The sequence below is a fragment of the Acomys russatus genome, chromosome 10 (assembly GCF_903995435.1).
Source record: "Acomys russatus chromosome 10, mAcoRus1.1, whole genome shotgun sequence".
In the NCBI taxonomy this organism is placed as follows: domain Eukaryota; kingdom Metazoa; phylum Chordata; class Mammalia; order Rodentia; family Muridae; genus Acomys; species Acomys russatus.
The window spans coordinates 1,959,482-1,977,577 of record NC_067146.1 but is presented as its reverse complement, the minus strand read 5'-3'; the positions used below and the strand labels follow the sequence as shown (position 1 = coordinate 1,977,577).

At 42.2% G+C, this 18,096-nt stretch overlaps 1 protein-coding gene across 1 annotated transcript in view; it reads left to right on the top strand.

Moving 5' to 3' along the window:
• The window catches only part of Mgam (maltase-glucoamylase), a 117,339-nt gene that overhangs the window by 37,103 nt on the left and 62,140 nt on the right, over positions 1–18,096 (top strand). The window contains exons 23-43 of the mRNA XM_051151659.1: positions 1,272–1,321; positions 1,727–1,894; positions 3,056–3,208; positions 3,536–3,736; positions 5,582–5,736; positions 7,036–7,204; positions 7,447–7,543; positions 8,275–8,387; positions 9,521–9,646; positions 10,629–10,757; positions 11,002–11,112; positions 11,413–11,475; positions 12,780–12,914; positions 13,429–13,516; positions 14,453–14,591; positions 15,382–15,515; positions 15,635–15,669; positions 15,780–15,896; positions 16,246–16,394; positions 16,944–17,028; positions 17,934–17,990. Of these exons, the coding sequence (XP_051007616.1) occupies positions 1,272–1,321; positions 1,727–1,894; positions 3,056–3,208; positions 3,536–3,736; positions 5,582–5,736; positions 7,036–7,204; positions 7,447–7,543; positions 8,275–8,387; positions 9,521–9,646; positions 10,629–10,757; positions 11,002–11,112; positions 11,413–11,475; positions 12,780–12,914; positions 13,429–13,516; positions 14,453–14,591; positions 15,382–15,515; positions 15,635–15,669; positions 15,780–15,896; positions 16,246–16,394; positions 16,944–17,028; positions 17,934–17,990 (2,474 nt within the window). The remainder of the gene's footprint in view (positions 1–1,271; positions 1,322–1,726; positions 1,895–3,055; positions 3,209–3,535; positions 3,737–5,581; positions 5,737–7,035; positions 7,205–7,446; positions 7,544–8,274; positions 8,388–9,520; positions 9,647–10,628; positions 10,758–11,001; positions 11,113–11,412; positions 11,476–12,779; positions 12,915–13,428; positions 13,517–14,452; positions 14,592–15,381; positions 15,516–15,634; positions 15,670–15,779; positions 15,897–16,245; positions 16,395–16,943; positions 17,029–17,933; positions 17,991–18,096) is intronic.

Genomic DNA, 18,096 nt, shown 5'->3' with positions numbered 1-18,096 from the left:
ATATCTTTGTCTCTTTCTCTTTCTCTCTTTGAATTCTCCCTTTGGTCAATAATGTCTAATAGGCTTTCACTTCATTGTTAAAAAGACACATTTTCATAACTGTTCTATTATTTCACCTTCATTGTAAATCTTGGCCCTCCTCCAAAAAGTCCTGGTGGGGGGGATTGTTGTTTATATGAAAATCATACCCCTGTCAAGGAAGGCATTGAGCTCATACATTCCTGACTATGTTTACCTAAAATTAATGCATTTTCTTGTCTCCCTCGCACTAACAATTCTCAGGACTCTAACTTGGGAAATAGAATCTCTTAAGATCACTGTCTTGGGAGCACAAGAAAGGATCATTTTTCTGGTTATGGTATTAAAGAGAAGACAATATGCAGCCACATAGACGTAGGCGTTGTGCAACGGTTACCATAATGTTAATTGATGCCATAATGATTAAAGGCAGCATTGAGTCTCTGGTTTTGTTCTTACCGTGGTTCATAGTCTTTGAACAGCTTTTCCCAATTTATGCTTCTAACTGCCCCTGAAAACTGCTGCTCTGCCCTCTGTTTATATGAGTTCAACTATTTAGCTCCTGTATAAACTGAGACCATGCCTTCAATGAAACAATGAAAGAGAAGTATAGTTTAATATGAATCAGATTTATCCCTGCTCTAAAAGTACAAGGCGTCCTACCTTTTTAATATTAAAGTATACTCCATTGTATACATGCACTGCAATTCTTTTATTCACCATCTGCTGATAGATATGCTTGTCATTTCACCATCCTGGCTATTTTGAAAAAAAAAAATGGACAGTAGACTTAACATAAGACTCTTAGTAGGAAATTATAGGTGAAAGCTCCTTTAATATTAGTCATGGCATTGTGACTTTAAATATGACACCAAAACCGGAGATATGAAATCATAAAATAGTTTACATAGCCATTATGGAGAACAGCACAGACACTTCTTCACATGTTAAAAATACAACAATACAACAATATCACAGAGGTCTCACATCTAGATATGGACCATCCAAAAGGAAGGAAAACAGTCTGTCACAGAGACGCATGGCCTCTCACATCCACTGTGGTGTTACCTGGAATAGCAAAGATCCAGAATCTGCCAAAGTGTCTGATGAATGAATGAAAATGGAAGTTGTGATACACAGATCTAGTGATGCGCTCTTCAGTCAGGAAAAGAGAGGAATCAGTTTTAAGGAGAAGAGGGTGAAACTTGTCTTCTGTGCTCACCAGAGTGTCTGACATCTCTTTCTTCTTTCAGATACTGTGTTCAAAAACACTTACCTTTTCAGTGAATTTTCTGTCACCCAAGTGAGTAGCATATTTTTGAGTATTGTGAGGGATCTTGTGTGAAAATGGCTATATTTGCTCTGTATTTATAATTTAATTATCAATATTTACCAGGGGCAAACAATAGCTATTTATGACTTAACTTATAGTAATCATATTGGCTGCTATATTATCAATAAGAGGCAAGAGCAATAATAAATAAAATCAGCTGATGTTGTAAAAGACATTTTCTCAAAGTCAGTTTCTTTCCCCGACTCTCTCCATTGGCATTGTAAACATAAATTTCACCCTCATTAGCATGCAACAGTAGAGAAAGCTGAGAGGCCTTCAGAGCAGCTTGAGAGTTTAGTCTATGATGGGGTGTTTGGGGGCCTAGGGAACCTACATGTTCATAGTTTGTTCATAATCATTCTTGATGTGTTTCAGAACCGTTTGGATGTGACAATCTCAAATCCAAACTACAGGGATCCCAATAATCTGGCATTCCAGGAAATTAAAATCCTTGGGACACAGGAAATTCACAATGTTAGAGTGAACCAGAATGGTGCCCCTAGTCAAATGTCTCCTCAAGTCAGTTACAATTCAAACCTGAAGGTAAAAACTCTTTTTTTTTTTTTTTGAGGAAGGCTTTTCAACACTTCTTTGGTATGGTGATTAACAGTCCTTGCTAAGATTACATGGGTCACTGAGCACATCTGAGGACTGGTGAAGAGGGTAGAGTGTTTGAGAAGGAAGGTAGAACAGGAGATGGTTTGAGCCACTGTGACTTCATTGTTTTCCATCCTTATTTCCTTCTCTAGCAGTAATAACTGAAAATTTAATGACTGGAGCACCATAAGCAAAGCAAAGAAAAGAGAGATAGAATCAGAAAGACAGAGGGAAAGCTGAAGGGACAGGCCCTTCTGTGAAGAAAGAAACCTTGGCCTGGCAAGTGAACTCAACTCTACTTTCTGGCCATGCTTATGCTCCAGTCATTAACATTTCAGTTATTACTCAGTAGAATATGTTACTTAAGCACCCGAAATACCAAAAAAGAAGAACACATTTTATACTAAGAAGGAAGCTAGGGAGGTGTCCAGAAAGGGCCTTCTTTTCCTAGGGAGCGCTTGTCTTAGTGATGCTCTCCAAGCTGAGCTGTCAACAGGCCAGGCAGAGGTCTCGGAAGACTTACATCACCAGTCTGCAGCTCCAGACCTCGCTTAGGAGGCTAGAAATGGAAGTTTATGTAAGGACATCTTCTACTCCCCAATCTTATACTTGATAAACCTGAAGCCAAAAGAACGGAGGTACTTTGTGTAAGACTCCCAAGGAAACTATAACTACAGCCCAAGCCACATGACTCACGTTGCCCTGTTCTCTAGGCACTCCACACTAAAGAAGGATGCGATATGTGGGGGTGATGAACAAGACAGATTGCTCAATTTGGGAAGAGGAAGAGAAAGCCATTCTGATAAAGTAGCAACAGTCAAGTGGAAAGGATTTTAACAAGTTTGATTGCAACAGGTTTTCCTTGGTCTATACCTTTAGACAATGTAACACAAACAGCTTTGATAGAATAGTGGTGTTTTCCTATTGCCACTGACTGTCTCTTACCACATATACATGGTTGTACCTTTGTAAGCTGTATTGTGTTCTTTATATCATTAAAATCAGGGCATAAGGATAGACTGAAAATGATGTTTGTCCTTAATTTCCATAAAAAGATTCAGGTCCTGCAAAACTTTTGTCCTGAGATTGAATTTCCATTTTCCTTAGGTTGCCACCATCACAAATATTCAACTCATGCTGGGAGAAGCATATACAGTCGAGTGGGACATCCGAATAAGTGACCAGGAAAAGATAGACTGCTATCCAGATGAGCACGGTCTTTCTGAGACAAACTGCACTGCTCGTGGCTGCATCTGGGAGGTAACCATGCTGAAGATGGTCATGCAGACTGAAAACCCTTGAAACACAATCTACAGTGTCTTTAGCACAGCCTGGTACCCAGGGTTTATTAAAATCCACAGAAAGAAGAGGCTCCAGATGAGCACTGCTTAGGTCGAGGAGTGGGGTGGGTAAGAGTGGGATGTGTTCATTATGTTGTTTTGAGACCAGGAATTTAAGTTCATGCTTACTTAAATGCTATAGGCGTGCATGGATGAAGCTATGGCTCTCTCCACATACGTTGTGTCTTCTAAGTGTGTTTGATAACTCCATATCCCTGCTGATCTAGAATGCTGGCTTTCTTTCCAGGTATCCAGCTCTTCAGGGGTCCCTTTTTGCTACTTTGCCAATGAGCTGTACTCAGTCAGCAATATTCAGTATCACCCACAGGAGGCCACAGCCAACATCTCCTTAAAGGCTTCTCCTTATAGCAATGCCTTCCCCTCTACACCCGTGAGTCAACTGCAGCTGAGAGTGACCTACCACAAGGATAACATGCTACAGTTTAAGGTAAGCACAGGGTGTGCAATCAGGTGTGAACAGAGCCTTTTCAGTTCCATTACTCTTTGGAGCTCTGTGTTACAAAATTCTCAAAGAAAACTCTTGTTTTTCTAGCAAAGTACTCTAGATCATCATTCTAGTGAAGAGAGCAATTAGATGACTGATATAACAGACAGACCTCTCGTAATGTTGAATTTGAGAAAAATCAGTGCCTAAGAAAAATGATTGTGAGAGGAAAACATGGCAAGGAAGCAGATGAGGCTCCTAGGATAATAGGGCAGTTATGGATGAGTTTGGTTTATCGATAAGAAAGGAGAAGCTAACAGTGGATGTGTTTGAGGCCTTGAGACCATCTTGGTCATTCCTACAGACTATAAGAGGAAGATGCCCAAGGAATGCTACCATGCTCCTAGATTGCATGAGTGTCCATAGAGGGTAATGATGCTCAGTGAAACGAACATACTGAGGTTTGTGATGGACAATGTCAGAGGAGTATGATTTTTAATAAAATAGTCGGAGACATCTTTGGAGTAGGGATAGACTAGAAATTCTGCTGTTTGTTTCCGTATTAAACTGTGAGCTGTTGCAAGACAGGGATTTGTCTTCTACCTTGGAGGAACTGGAGCCCCACGTAGGCTGGGATAGAGTGAGGATCAGAATGCTGCTAGAAGAGGGCAAGGCAGTGATCAAGGCAGAGTGGCCTTGCCTAGTGCAGCTCTCGGAAACCAAGCCCAATTCAGGCTTGCGTTCTCCATCTTCTACTGCGACATCTTTATGTGTGTGATGTCACCAGAATGAAGCTGATTGGATGTGCAGCCCCAATCGACTTCTTATCCACCAACCGTTTAGTTATCCAGCAGCTCTCTCCACTGTGCTTATGACTTTCTGAGCCTACTCTAACATGCTGAGTCTTTGCGTTTGTTGTTTCTTTATCAGAAATTCTTGCTCTCATTTCTGTGCTTAGTTTATTGCTAGAAAGCATTTAAGAATCGTCCTGTATGTTTTCCTTAAAACGATGTCCTTTCCTGTAACCACAAAGTCCTTCTGCAGAGTTTATGTTAGCTCACGTCCTTCTTGTGTGCTGAGTTCCTCTCTCGTACTTTCCACAATTCCTGTGTTTCTTTTTTTTTTATTACAATAACCATGGTGTCTGCAGTTTCTATCACTGTACTCACTATTGTGTCAGCAGTAGAGCCTGGATCCTTAAATACTCAGATAGTTTGTTTTCTGCAGGAATATTTTTTAATCAGAAAGAGTTAGCTTTTTATTTCATAACCTTCAGCCCTCCCTATATTCATGCATCAACATATGTTATATAAACACACGAACAGTATATTATATGTTTATAAACACTACGCCATTTTCAGAATGCTAAGCCAACATTGGAATGGATTGAACACATATTGTAGAGTTCATAATAATTCAGATGAAGCTATTAAACAGGGCATTCTTCTCTGGTATGCTGATTAAGGCCTGGAGTGTGAAGTTAAGTAGTCAAAACATACAGCATCCCGTTCCTGTCAAACATGCTAAGGGTATGTGGACACATTCGTCTCTATAGTACCATAGTACTATAGTGTTGTTTTGAGGCGAAAGATAGCTCTGAATATTAACATTATTGGTATCATGCTTAGATACATTTACATGCTGTGCGGTGATCAATTCAGTATACTTAGGATATCTGCTGTTTCAATCCTCTAATATAGTGTGAGGTGGAAATTCAAGGTCTTCACCAGATATTCTGAATTATATGGTCCAGTATTGTTAATTATGATCACTGTCAGCATCCTAGGAAAACATTAAAATGTAATGCCATATTTTTGTTTTCATGTAAAATGGTTTCCTCTGGCCTAGATCTATGATCCTAACCACAATCGATATGAAGTCCCAGTCCCTCTGAACACTCCCAGTGCTCCATCCAGCACCCCTGAGGGTCGTCTCTATGATGTCCTCATCAAAAAGAACCCATTTGGGATTGAAATTCGCCGGAAGAGTACAGGCACTGTAATGTAAGTGGATCCTGGTCTGATTTCCAGTTACTGTCTTTCTGACTGTTCCTTACCAGGTCCATTGTCCTTGAAAACAAAGCACCATCATGTCCATGTTCAGATCCATGGTGTATCAGTTACTTATCATAGCTGTGGTAAAAAAAAAAAAACAAAACATGACCAAGACAACCTATGGAAGAATTTGTTTTAGTTTATAGATGCAGAGGGTTACACTCTATTATGCTGAAGTGGAGGCAGGCCGACCTAAACTGTGAGCAAGAAACAGAAAGCAAGCTATGAATGGTGAGAGTTTTTGAACTCTAAAGCCTGTCCCTAGTAATGTAATTCCTCCAGCAGGGTTGGACTCCCAATATTTCCTAAATAGTGCCCAATTGGGAACCAAATATTTAAATCCGTGGTTTAAGGTGTCTGCCATTCTAACCACCACACATGGGGAGATGCTTTCTGTTGTTAGAGGAAATATTTTATACTCCAAGAGTCATTACTAAGGCACTTGCAGGCATGCAGGCATGAGTATTTCCTGAATTCCTTCCCTGCAGATGCGGCTCTGGTTATAGACATGTGTGATACTTCTGGTCATGAAAACAGTCTTTAAATTATACTATAAAAAGGAAGTTGACAGAGCATCAACTGCTATGCTGAAGAAATCAGGGCAACCAGATTATGTGCTGATTTAGATACTGTGATCTGAGTTTAGCTGTCGGAGACATATGTGATGTTTGAAATTTAACCCATGTTAAGACAGGTTCCACAGAAGGAGCTGGAAAAAGCTGCTTTTTCTCTTCATAAGCTGGAGAGATTTTACCCGTTACATTAGAGAGAGTCCATTGAGGTCCCTAAGAGGTGAAGGTGGGAGGCAAAGCATGGGTGCTAGGTGGCTTTAGAGCAGAACCAGCCCTGGAGTCGCCACAGGAGGCCCTGAGGAGAAGTGAGCAAGCATGAGAGCAGGAGTGTGAGGTGGTGTGAAGTGCTCATATCACAGTCCTGGGAACGTGGAGGAAGGGGACCAGCAGGGGTCAAGAGCAGAAGGCATGAAGACTTTGGAGTTGAGAAGATGATAAAGTGATTTGCTTTGCCATTTGGGACAGCACTAAAGGGAGGCAATGATACAATGTAGGAGAACAAGTCAGGGTGACTTGGGCCTGAGGCAGAGGTGACTATGTGTTTGGCATGTTGTGTTTGGGAGGGACTCTAGTATGGATTTTGAAAATGGAGGCCTCTGGGGTCCTCAGGAAGGCAACTTCTGGAAGCCACTAGGAAGCTGACTTCCTTCTGCAAATGTTCCTTTTCCTTCTGCAGCTGGGACTCTCAGCTCCTCGGCTTCACCTTCAATGACATGTTCATCCGTATCTCCACCCGCCTGCCCTCCACATACATCTATGGCTTTGGGGAAACTGAGCACACAACCTTCAAGATAGACCTGAACTGGCACACATGGGGCATGTTTTCCAGGGATGAGCCCCCGGGGGTAAGGACAGAGTGTCTGTGGCCTGTGTTCTCTCCCCTCATCCACTGTCTGTGCTTCTTCCTTCTGAGCTGCACTTGACAGTCGCCTTCTACTGTTATGTAAGTGGGTCACTCTTAGGCACCTTGATTCTTGTGTGTTTAACTCATTTTATAGAGAAGACTGGACATAATTGAGTAAGCCCATTTATGTTTATGAGGCATTAGTTCTCCTAATCACTTCTGTTTTCTCCCCTTGACTCTCAGTACAAGAAGAATTCCTATGGTGTCCACCCTTACTACATGGGGCTAGAGGAGGATGGCAACACCCACGGAGTCCTCCTGATGAACAGCAATGCCATGGGTAGGACATTGCCTTTGCCTGTTGTTCTGTGTTCCAGCCATTCTTTATATAATGTCATAACTTATTTGACCCATCTGCCCATGGTACATTCTCTCAAGAAATTTATTTGTAATAACCACAAACACAGACACAACAGTCTCAAATGAGTTTCTAGTAATGTCGATCAGTGCTTAAAGCCACCTACATTAATACAATTAAATTGAAGCTGCAAGTCAGAACATTCACATGAGTGAGGTTGTATAGATCATTTGTGTAGTTATGGGAAGATGAAAAAAAAAACCACCTAAGACTTTGGAAATGCATATATACAAAATTAGTGTAATAATAGAAAGATCCCTAGTGGGGGGGTTTTATTAACAGTACTATTGTCAATAGACACTATTTGTACAAGATGTGACCACTGAAAAAGTTGCAGGAAATATACACTGTTGCTCACTGCGCTATTTTAAAAACTGTTTACGAATCTTAAAATATTGTGAAATAAAATGTACAACATTAAAGTTGAGCAAAGAATGACAAAAGATAGTAGGATGACAAGGCACACCACACTGGAAGCATGCATGTTGTGAGGACTTTCATTTAACGTCTTCAGTTCTACGTGGGCCTGCTGCAGAGTATCTGCTGTCAGCACACTGCAGTAGAAGGAGAAGATAGTGAGGATTTCAGGGCAGATACCTCCTCAATGTGAAGATGATGTACCATAGTTGTCATTTTTTTTTTGGTCTTTTCAGATGTGACTTTCCAGCCCATGCCTGCCCTGACGTACCGCACCACAGGGGGCATTCTGGACTTCTATGTGTTCTTGGGCCCAACTCCAGAGCTTGTCACTCAACAATACACAGAGGTAGGAAGGAACTAATCTGATTCTGCAGCACCTTTCTTGTCCCACATCCCATCTTATTCTGCACATTTGATGTTTGAAATCATGCATCCTCACTGCAACTGTCCCGTGATAACTATAATTGCTTCCTTTCTCAGGGACAGGGCTAGTGTACAATTTAGATCAAAGAGAAATCATCCCTATAGCCGTTGAGTTTGTATCCTCTCTATATATTATAGAAGAGCAGGTGAAATTTCACCCAAACGTTCTAGTGACAGCAGTGATGGAGATGGTTGGAGTGGTGATGACATTTACAGTAGGAAGGGTGGTACTTTTGATGGCAGTGGGGGTGGCCTTGCTAGATACAGCAGTCACGCTGCAGGGAGTAGTGATGGTGATATTGATGACAAGGCAGTTGTTGAAGACGATGGGTACAATAATTGCAGTGGATGAAAGTGATGTTGAAATGGCAGCTGTGAGTAGGGGTGAGGCTGCTGAGGCTGCTGGATGCCAGTGTTGTGATAGAGATGTCAAGAGGGTAGAAACAACGGAAGAATTGGTGGTGATGACGGTTGTGATGGTGATCATGGTGGCCATGACTAGGTTATGGTTGTGAGCTGTAAGGTATTTTGATGGTCATAAGGATTCTGACATCTGATGTCAGGGAGTGATGTGGCATTAATTGTACAGTAATTAACAAACACATATGCAAAGCTATTGCCACTATCAGTCATTTGAGATCATGTCATATGTAATTTATCCTTTATAGAGACGCCGTGATATGGATACTACCAATATCCTTCGTTTGATCTTTCAGATAGTAGCACAAAGAGATTACTTAATTTTGCGCAAGGTCACAGAGCTGGCAGGGCCTGGACACTATACTCTGAATCTGGCAGGAAGACATTCAGGAAGAAATCTAGAGACATACATCAAGGCTATAAGAAGGTTTTCCTTCAGAGAAAGGGACTTGAGTAATTTTACACACACACACACACACACACACACACGCACGCACGCACGCGCACACACACACACACGTGCGCGGGAGATAGATTTTTTTTTTTAATTTAAATTTGTAGATAGTGTAACCTTTGGAAAAGTAGTTTTTATTCTTTACATACCGCCTCCACTCAGCTTCTTTTTCTGTTTTCTAGCTAATTGGTCGGCCTGTGATGGTACCTTACTGGTCCCTGGGATTCCAACTGTGTCGCTATGGATACGAGAATGATACTGAAATCGCCAGCTTGTATGATGAGATGGTGGCTAAGCAGATCCCCTATGTACGTAAAAGTCATAGTGTATAGCCTCGGTGACTTCAGAGCTAATTCGAATGTCTCTATGTTTATGACTTGTTGGATGAGTTCTGGAAGAATACAGAGCTTTATCTCATGTCATAGTGATGAAGTGATATTACTTTGCCTCCAACGAAGTCACAGCCTCTTAGAACACTTGTGACTCAGGGTGCTAGGGAGGCTGGCTCTAAGGCTGGGCCAGGCCAGTTTCTGCTGTGTCATACTTTCATCCATTATCTTAAAAAACATGACTTCGAGACATTGAGACACAGTGGTCTTCATAAGAATAAGATAATTTCCTAACAGTAATTATGTCTAATAAAATGTTGGCCTAAGTTCAGTCAGCCCATCATGGATATAGATTTGTCCTCCGTTCTGAAGCTGTTAAAGTGATTCAGCAAATTAATTGATCACCTTCTGGAATGCTGCTTGTGGAATGCAGGAGTCTTAGATTGAGTTTCTAGTGGAAACACACAGAACCAACCGTTTTTATTTGAGGACTTGGGATCAAATACGTGCCTCCTGAAATGTGTAATATAGCAAGTGGGGCTACTACACGCTAACTACAAGTTTTGTTTTGCATGGCCTTGCGGAACCTTTGCAGTGCATGCTGTATGCTGACTAGGTATCTAAGCTTACTTTCTCTGAAAAAAGAGCCATTGATTCCAGGGGACCACCGCTAATTTCCTCCTCACTTTTTCACAGTGCTTTCTCTTACAGTGTTTATCTTTTCAGTAACACTTCCAGAGAGGCATAGGCACCATCTATCCTTTTGCTGGTGCCATAGACTCTGATTTTTTTTTTTCTAGAATTTTCTTTCTGAAAATTTTTAGTAGAAATTAGAAAAGCCGTCAGCTATCCCAGGATCCATACCTACCTCATGGGACAGATTGGGTTTGAAATGTTCAAATCAAAATCTGGAGGCTGGACTTTCCCACCAGCAGCTGCGGCATCCTTGTGTCGTCCCCAGGATGTGCAGTACTCAGACATCGACTACATGGAGAGGCAGCTGGACTTCACGCTCAGCCCCAAGTTCTCTGGGCTTCCAGCCCTGATCAATCGCATGAAGGATAATGGGATGCGGGTCATCCTCATTCTGGTTAGTCCTGTGTGGGTGTGTAGGCTGTGAGTGGCACAGTGCATGGGCTTGTGCGGGGATTGACTTAGGCTGTCTGTCTTTTCCTGTTCTTACAGAGAAATAGAAGGGTAATTAATATAAATGTAATTCTTGGTTGTCAAAGAAACTCTACAGTGCAAATTGAAACTGGGAAATAACACTCCTCTAACCCTTGCCACCACTCTACATTTTATCTTAATTTTCCTGCCCTGTGCTCTGATTTTAGGACCCAGCAATTTCTGGCAATGAGACAAAGCCCTATCCTGCCTTCACTCGGGGCGTGGCAAATGATGTCTTCATCAGATATCCCAATAATGGAGACATTGTCTGGGGAAAGGTATGGGCTGGGTGATGATCCAGCAACACCCACCCCGGGCCAGAGTCACTGATTGTGATTTGGGGGAGTGTTGATTTTGTGCCTTTTATGTTTGGTTTGTGAAGTTGTGGTTTTCTTTTCTTTCTTTTTTTTTTTTCCAGTGACTGTTGATATTCTTAAGGTCTTTGTGGAATCCATTCTTCTTTAGAGCAATCTTGCCTGACAACTATCACTCCTAGACCCAGGGATTATAGTTTCCTAAGAAATTATACGTATGGAAAATTGTCCAGGACATTGCTGTTAAATATTTCTTCTCCACAGGTCTGGCCTGATTATCCTGATATTGTGGTGGACCCCTCTCTAGACTGGGAAAGTCAAGTGGAGGTAAAAGGCGTTTGCAGATGCTGGATGTAGTCAGGGTTGCCAGGGAGATGCAGCCTTATCTATAATACCTGATGTGTATACACTGAGGACAGAGACATATAAGGCAGACTCATTTGGGAACAGTGCTTCTCCTGTCAGCTTGGGAACCATTGTTTTATGTGTAACAATGTTTTCGAGTTGTGATGTTGGGATGGTCAACCTTGGCATTTAAGACTCAGACTGTTCAAGTTTTCTGTCTATGGTTTTCCACGTCACAATGGCAATTTCAAATGCAAGGGGGTCAGGTGCCATGGGTTACGAACTCCTAACTGGAAGCTAGTTCTAAGAAAGCCATCATTTCTCTGAATAAGATGTTCCTGCCTCTTTAAAAACAGTTTCTGGTCTCTGTCCCTGGTTACTGGATCTTTTTCCCTGTGTATCTTCATGTTCACATACAACCTGCGCCCACAGCCACACTTTAACCAGGCACTCCCGCTTCCCTCCTGCCCCTGCCACTTTTGACTTTGCTTTTACTTTTATTGGCCATTCTGTATTATGAATTTGCTTTCTTCTGTGCACAGGCTTTCCAATGTAATAGATCCAGGTAGCCTAGGTTTCAGTCATAATTTTTTTTTTTTCATCTTCATTTGCGCTTGCTGTTTGGATGAATGCATTGGTGGACTGAACTGGCTTAAGAAGTGTTAGGTTCTCCTCTTGCTAAGATGTTTAGCCAGAGCAGTGATGCAGCCTGATTGCTTTTATACAAGTGTTTCCTGATATACCTTAGAATTGTATTCTCAGGGGTTAAGTTGTCTGCCCGCACCTTTAATAATACTTATATTTGTGGGACAGAGATTACAGCAGAAAGTGCTGCTGGGAAATGAAAGTTGGTCCTAGTGTACCAGGCAAGCGCAAGAGTTGAGCTGATGATGAAACCGGCCCATCTGTAGTTAACAAGGCACAGCTGAAGCCTAGAAATCTTGTTAGTGTCAAGGATTAATCATGTAGGTACCATCACCTTGGGCCCAAGCATAGAAGTTTTAAATTTAGGTTTTAAACATGCAAAGCCCAGGGTCCCCTTTACCAGCCTATTCCTTGCAATGTGGGTGGTTTCCAAATGCTGGGAAGGCGTATCATTTGGGCTTATGCATCTTTAAACACTTTTCTGATAAGTCAAGAACATTATATTACATGGGCTCTATTAGGACTATCACTATGTACAACTGTGGATGTATAAGAGTTCATTGAATTAATTTCTCAGTAAGTGCCTAGTGCCTGCATAACATATCCATTTATAGTGCACGGCTTGTATTTTACTTTGATAGCAATACCGAGCCTATGTGGCCTTCCCAGACTTTTTCCGTGATTCAACTGCCCTCTGGTGGAAGAAGGAGATTGAAGAACTCTACACCAACCCTGAGAATGCAACAAAGAGCTTGAAGTTTGATGGCCTGTGGATTGTAAGTCTTTGTCTGTCTGTCTGTCTGTCCATCCGTCCGTCCGTCCGTCCGTCCGTCTCTCTCTCTCTCTCTCTCTCTCTCTCTCTCTCTCTCTCTCTCTCTCTCTCTCTCTCTCTCTCTCTGTGTGTGTGTGTGTATGCATTGGCTTTAGCAAGTAGATCCTTGGCATTGAGCAAAGTGATGATAATTTCTAGAAAAAGAGTTTAGATATACCACAATGCCAATCATACAACTTAGAATTGTCTTATCTGAAGTTTCTGCTGTAAAAACCTCTACAGTAATTAATGAAAATTCCTTAAAACATTGCCCACCCTAAGGGGAAAACACAAAACATCTAGCCAGTCACACTGAGAATAATTTTTCTTCCTAACTCGAGCTTCCTTGGTGGTTTGTGATCCTCTCTGGGTAGCAAGTAGAGAGAAGAGACTGCCGGGAGGGACTGTGTGATCATTTGTTCCTGAGCTGACAGGATTTAAGTCTCTTTAAAAACAAGCCATGATTTTGTTATTCATAGGACATGAATGAACCTTCCAGCTTTGTGAACGGGGCAGTTCCTTCTGGCTGCAGTGATACTACTCTGAACCATCCGCCCTACATGCCACGTAAGGACCGTGGGCCCGCTCCATTTGTTGCGCAATGGTTAGAAGCAAGATGCAAATGTTATCCTGACCACCAAGGGTACCACCATGGAATTATTTTTGGTTTAGTTGGGCTTAAGACAAAAACCCATTATTTTTACCTATCTGGAGATGTTAGAGAATTTCTTGAATTTGTGTAGAAATCACTAACCTGTGATGCAGAATTTCTTTTCCCTCCAATATGTCTAACCAAGTGGGCTCCTCTCTGCATGGAGCCCACTTTGGACTTTAGAGTTATACCTGTCTATAGCTTGGCTCCATATACTATAACTTTTCTGAGTTGTGTGACCTTCCAGAGACACCACCAAATCTAAGTTTTATTAAACTGTAAGAGGCAGACTACACCATCAACTCACAGAAATATAATAAGTAAAATATGAAATCATTTGTATATTAAAACTCATAGGAATGGAAGAATGGTGCATCAGTTAAGAGTGAATACTGTCTTAATGGAGGACTCATGTCAGGTGGCTCAAAACCAAGCCACTGAAAACTGCAACTCCAGAGTTGTTTTTCGGATGCCTTCTTCTGGTCTCAGCAGGCAACCTCCCTCTGTGTCACACATACATACATACGCGCATGCGTGTATGCACACCCAAATGCTCATACACATGCGCACACAGAGGCATAGAGTAAATAATAGTAAATCTTTTAGTAATGCTTATATCAGGACCTGCCCTATAGTGAATATTTGACAACCTGTATTCCTCCTACACTTCCATTTTCTTTGGTGAATTTGATGTTGAAAGTCTTCAGTTGCCTTACTCCCTAGAGAAGTCTTCATGCCCTGGGAAGGGGAGCGGGAGCCAGGCAGAGGCCGTTAGCCTCAATATCTCATAAAAGGAGGTCAAGAATTAAGAGCCAAGGATGGTATTCATCGACTTTCCTCATCTTCCTCAGATTTGGAAGGCAGGGACAGGGGCCTGAGCAGCAAGACTCTGTGCATGGAGAGCGAGCAGATCCTTCCAGATGGCTCCCGGGTACGGCACTATGATGTACACAGCCTGTACGGGTGGTCCCAGACCAGACCCACCTACGAGTGAGTGGGCCTCTCCTTTCTCCTGTTGATGGAATCTGTAGGGACAGTCAGTGATGGATTTATCTTTCCTAATTTGACTTTTATTTTCCATACTATCGCCCAAAGAGTTAATTTAACTGTACCTTTGCACTTATAATGGAGAGGTAAGATTTAAACAATGAACTATAAGATCAGTTGGAAACAGTGCTGGTGAGGACCCACTCCTATGGGGACCCACTAGGACACTACACAGTGTAGCCAGTGTAGTGATACTGTAAGAAGGAGCTTTACTTAGAAGAGATAAAACAGGAAAGTGAGGGCTGAAACTTTTTATATGTCTGATATTTTATTTTTCTTTGTTTCTTAATTTTTCTGGACATTTTCAAAGATAGCTAATGCTTCTTTTATTGGATAACCCCATGTCCTGTGCTCAAAATGGATAATATGAATTGATTTACGGAAAGCTTAGGAAAGGAGTTTTTATTCTTCCTCCTCAGATATGGAAAACCAAATATTGGGTAAGAAACTAAGAACCATTGTTGTAGGCCTACCATTTGGTGACAAGCTGTGGGTTGTTCACAGGATGAGTTTTGTTGTTGTTTGTTTGTTTTTGTGAATGATGAAAAGGCATGAGAAGGTGTATTCTGACATTATTATTCCCATCACCAGCAGAAGCCTCCCAAATCAGAGGTCCAGATTGCCTCTAATGACGCAGCAAATATTTGGGACCATACTCTAAGGGCATGGAAGGTTTTCCCTAGCTCTGTCTTTCCATGCCTCTCTTCAGTATACCTCCTTGTGTCCCAACTAGAGCCATGCAGGAGGTGACAGGAGAGAGGGGGATCGTCATCACACGCTCCACATTCCCCTCCTCTGGACGCTGGGGAGGACACTGGCTGGGAGATAACACAGCGGCCTGGGATCAGCTAGGGAAGTCCATCATCGGTGTGTGAGCTGTGCCCAGGGGCTTCTGCAGACACGGGTGGGAGCAGGACCCTTGCTGAAGGGGAGGAGAAGGCACAGGGTGAGTGCCTGTCCTGAGCCTGTTGCACCTCTCATTGCAGGCATGATGGAGTTCAGCCTCTTTGGCATTTCCTATGTAAGTGTCCTGGGATTGCTCCTCCGCCCCCCCCCCCCCCCCCCGCCCCAGCGAGGTGGCAGGGTCTCTCAGAAGGCAGCAAGAGCTCACCTTGTTCCTTGTTGTTTCAGACTGGGGCAGACATCTGTGGGTTCTTTCAAGATGCTGAGTATGAGATGTGTGTTCGCTGGATGCAGCTGGGCGCCTTTTACCCCTTCTCCAGGAACCACAACACCATTGGGACCAGGGTAGGACGTCAGGATTCTCACCTACATGATGTCACCCGACATGCTACCTCAGTTTCTGAGAGCCTTCCTGCTGACTGTCTTTCCTGAGACAGCTACAAAGCCGTTAATCCCTCTTTTTATAAATGATGTACTTCCATGTTATTTTGGTGACCTTTTGCTTAGGAACTGTTTTCTACTATATCTCAGAGAATTTTGCTGATATTTCCCAGCCCATTATTAGTATTCCAGAAGTACCATCTATAGTTTTCTCTAGTGGTGTTAATATGCAGTTCTGATTGGCTTTGGGTAACATCCCTGAAATCTTGGGTGTCTCAGGTGGGCTTAAAACACTTTTCTCACTCTGGTTTAGAGACAAGACCCTGTATCCTGGGATAAAGCCTTTGAGGATATTTCCAGAAGTGTGCTGCAGACCAGATACACCCTGTTGCCATATCTCTACACCTTGATGCACAAGGCCCACACGGAGGGCAGCACAGTTGTGCGGCCTCTTCTCCATGAGTGAGTATCCAGCAGGAATCCTGTTGTCCAATAGAAATTTTACCTATTTTAGGGTGGAAATGGATCCATATGTCCCCTTTGGCGCATTCCAGACAGTATCTCTATCACTCCTTTTAATGCACTGTCATACAAACGCTGTGATGGAAGTCAGGTATTTGCTGAACTCATGCAATGGAACTGCCCAGCACAAGATTTCTGTTGTATGACCCTGTAAAGACTTCCTTGTTTGGTGTAGGGGTTTTGTTATGTGGCCCCTGATCAGAACCTGTTCATGTAAACAAAGAGGACATTCCAAGAAGAGAGGGCAAGTAACAGGGTATAGTCTTGCTCTACAGTGAGGAAATGGAAGGCACTGTGTTGATAATGTGTTTCTAAAGTTTGAAGGATACAACATGTAGGCGATTGCTCTATGTGATCCTCGTCAGCCTCCTGATGTATACAGAAGGCAGAGGTGTAGCTGGATTTCTGGCTTCTGAACTGGTAGACTTCTTCAGGGACCTGTTCTGAGGCCCCTCTGGAGTCTGATTGGTGCCTTCATTTCCCCTTTAGGTTCCTGTCAGATAGGGAGACCTGGGATATAGACAAGCAGTTCCTCCTGGGTCCAGCTTTCCTGGTCAGCCCTGTGCTGGAGTCTGTAAGTATGGAGACCATGGGGGTTACGGATTCTACTAAGGAGCTGGAAGGCTCAGGTGATACAGATTTGGTGTGAGTGGGACCTTGAGCCGGCGATATTTTTTTTTTTTTTTACTTTACATTTCTATCTTTTGATCCTTCTGAGTCAAATCCCATCTCGTAGGTGTTCTGTGTTTAACCCTTTAATGGAAGCCTAACAATTCTAGTTTACAGGACAGCTGGGAGAAGGAACAGTCTTGTCATGTGTATAGGAATGTAATCATTTCTCTGTGAACTAACCTAAAGTATGCAGGGTCATGTGCAGGACATTGAACAATTCCTAACTTTCTACTATTCTTAATTAAAATAAACTAGAGCACTATTCGCAGCAGTGTGTACCACCTTATTTTTTTCTTTAATTATTTCTTCTAATTTTGAGGTTATACTATAACCTTCCCCCTTGGTGTCATCTTTTGATAATAGCAAGTCTCACCTTTCCTTCTACATATGATCTTGAAGCCTGGAATTAATTTATTTGCTCTGTGTATAATGTCTTTAATGAAGGGAAGAGATAATTAACAAACTTTGCATCTTTTTGAGCCTTCATAATTTTTTTTTCTCTATAATCAACTTTGCCTATTCATTTTTAAAGAGAGGCAACGAATACATCCATACAGGAAATGTTTTTTGTTTTTTGTTTTTCTCCAAAGTCCTACAACCTGAAAGGCGTTGTGAAAGCACTAATTTTGGGGAGGTTAATTTCTGCTGTTGGAAAAGGAGCATAATTATTGACACTATAAGAAAGATGAAGCAATTCTGTCCAATTCTGTTAGCTTTGTAATTATTTTAGCTCCTCATCGATGTATATTGGCCACTGTGTTCTAGATAGCTGAGCCCACTGCCCACTTTCTGTGTATTTTATTTCAGAATGCCAGAAGTGTCAACGCATATTTCCCTAAAGGCCACTGGTATGATTATTACACGGTAAGTTTTTCCTTAAATTTATACAGTCCAGGAAGTAGTAACATACAGAGTATCAGCATAGGATAGATATCAAAGTTAATGACACTTCTGGAAATCACCTTTTGTG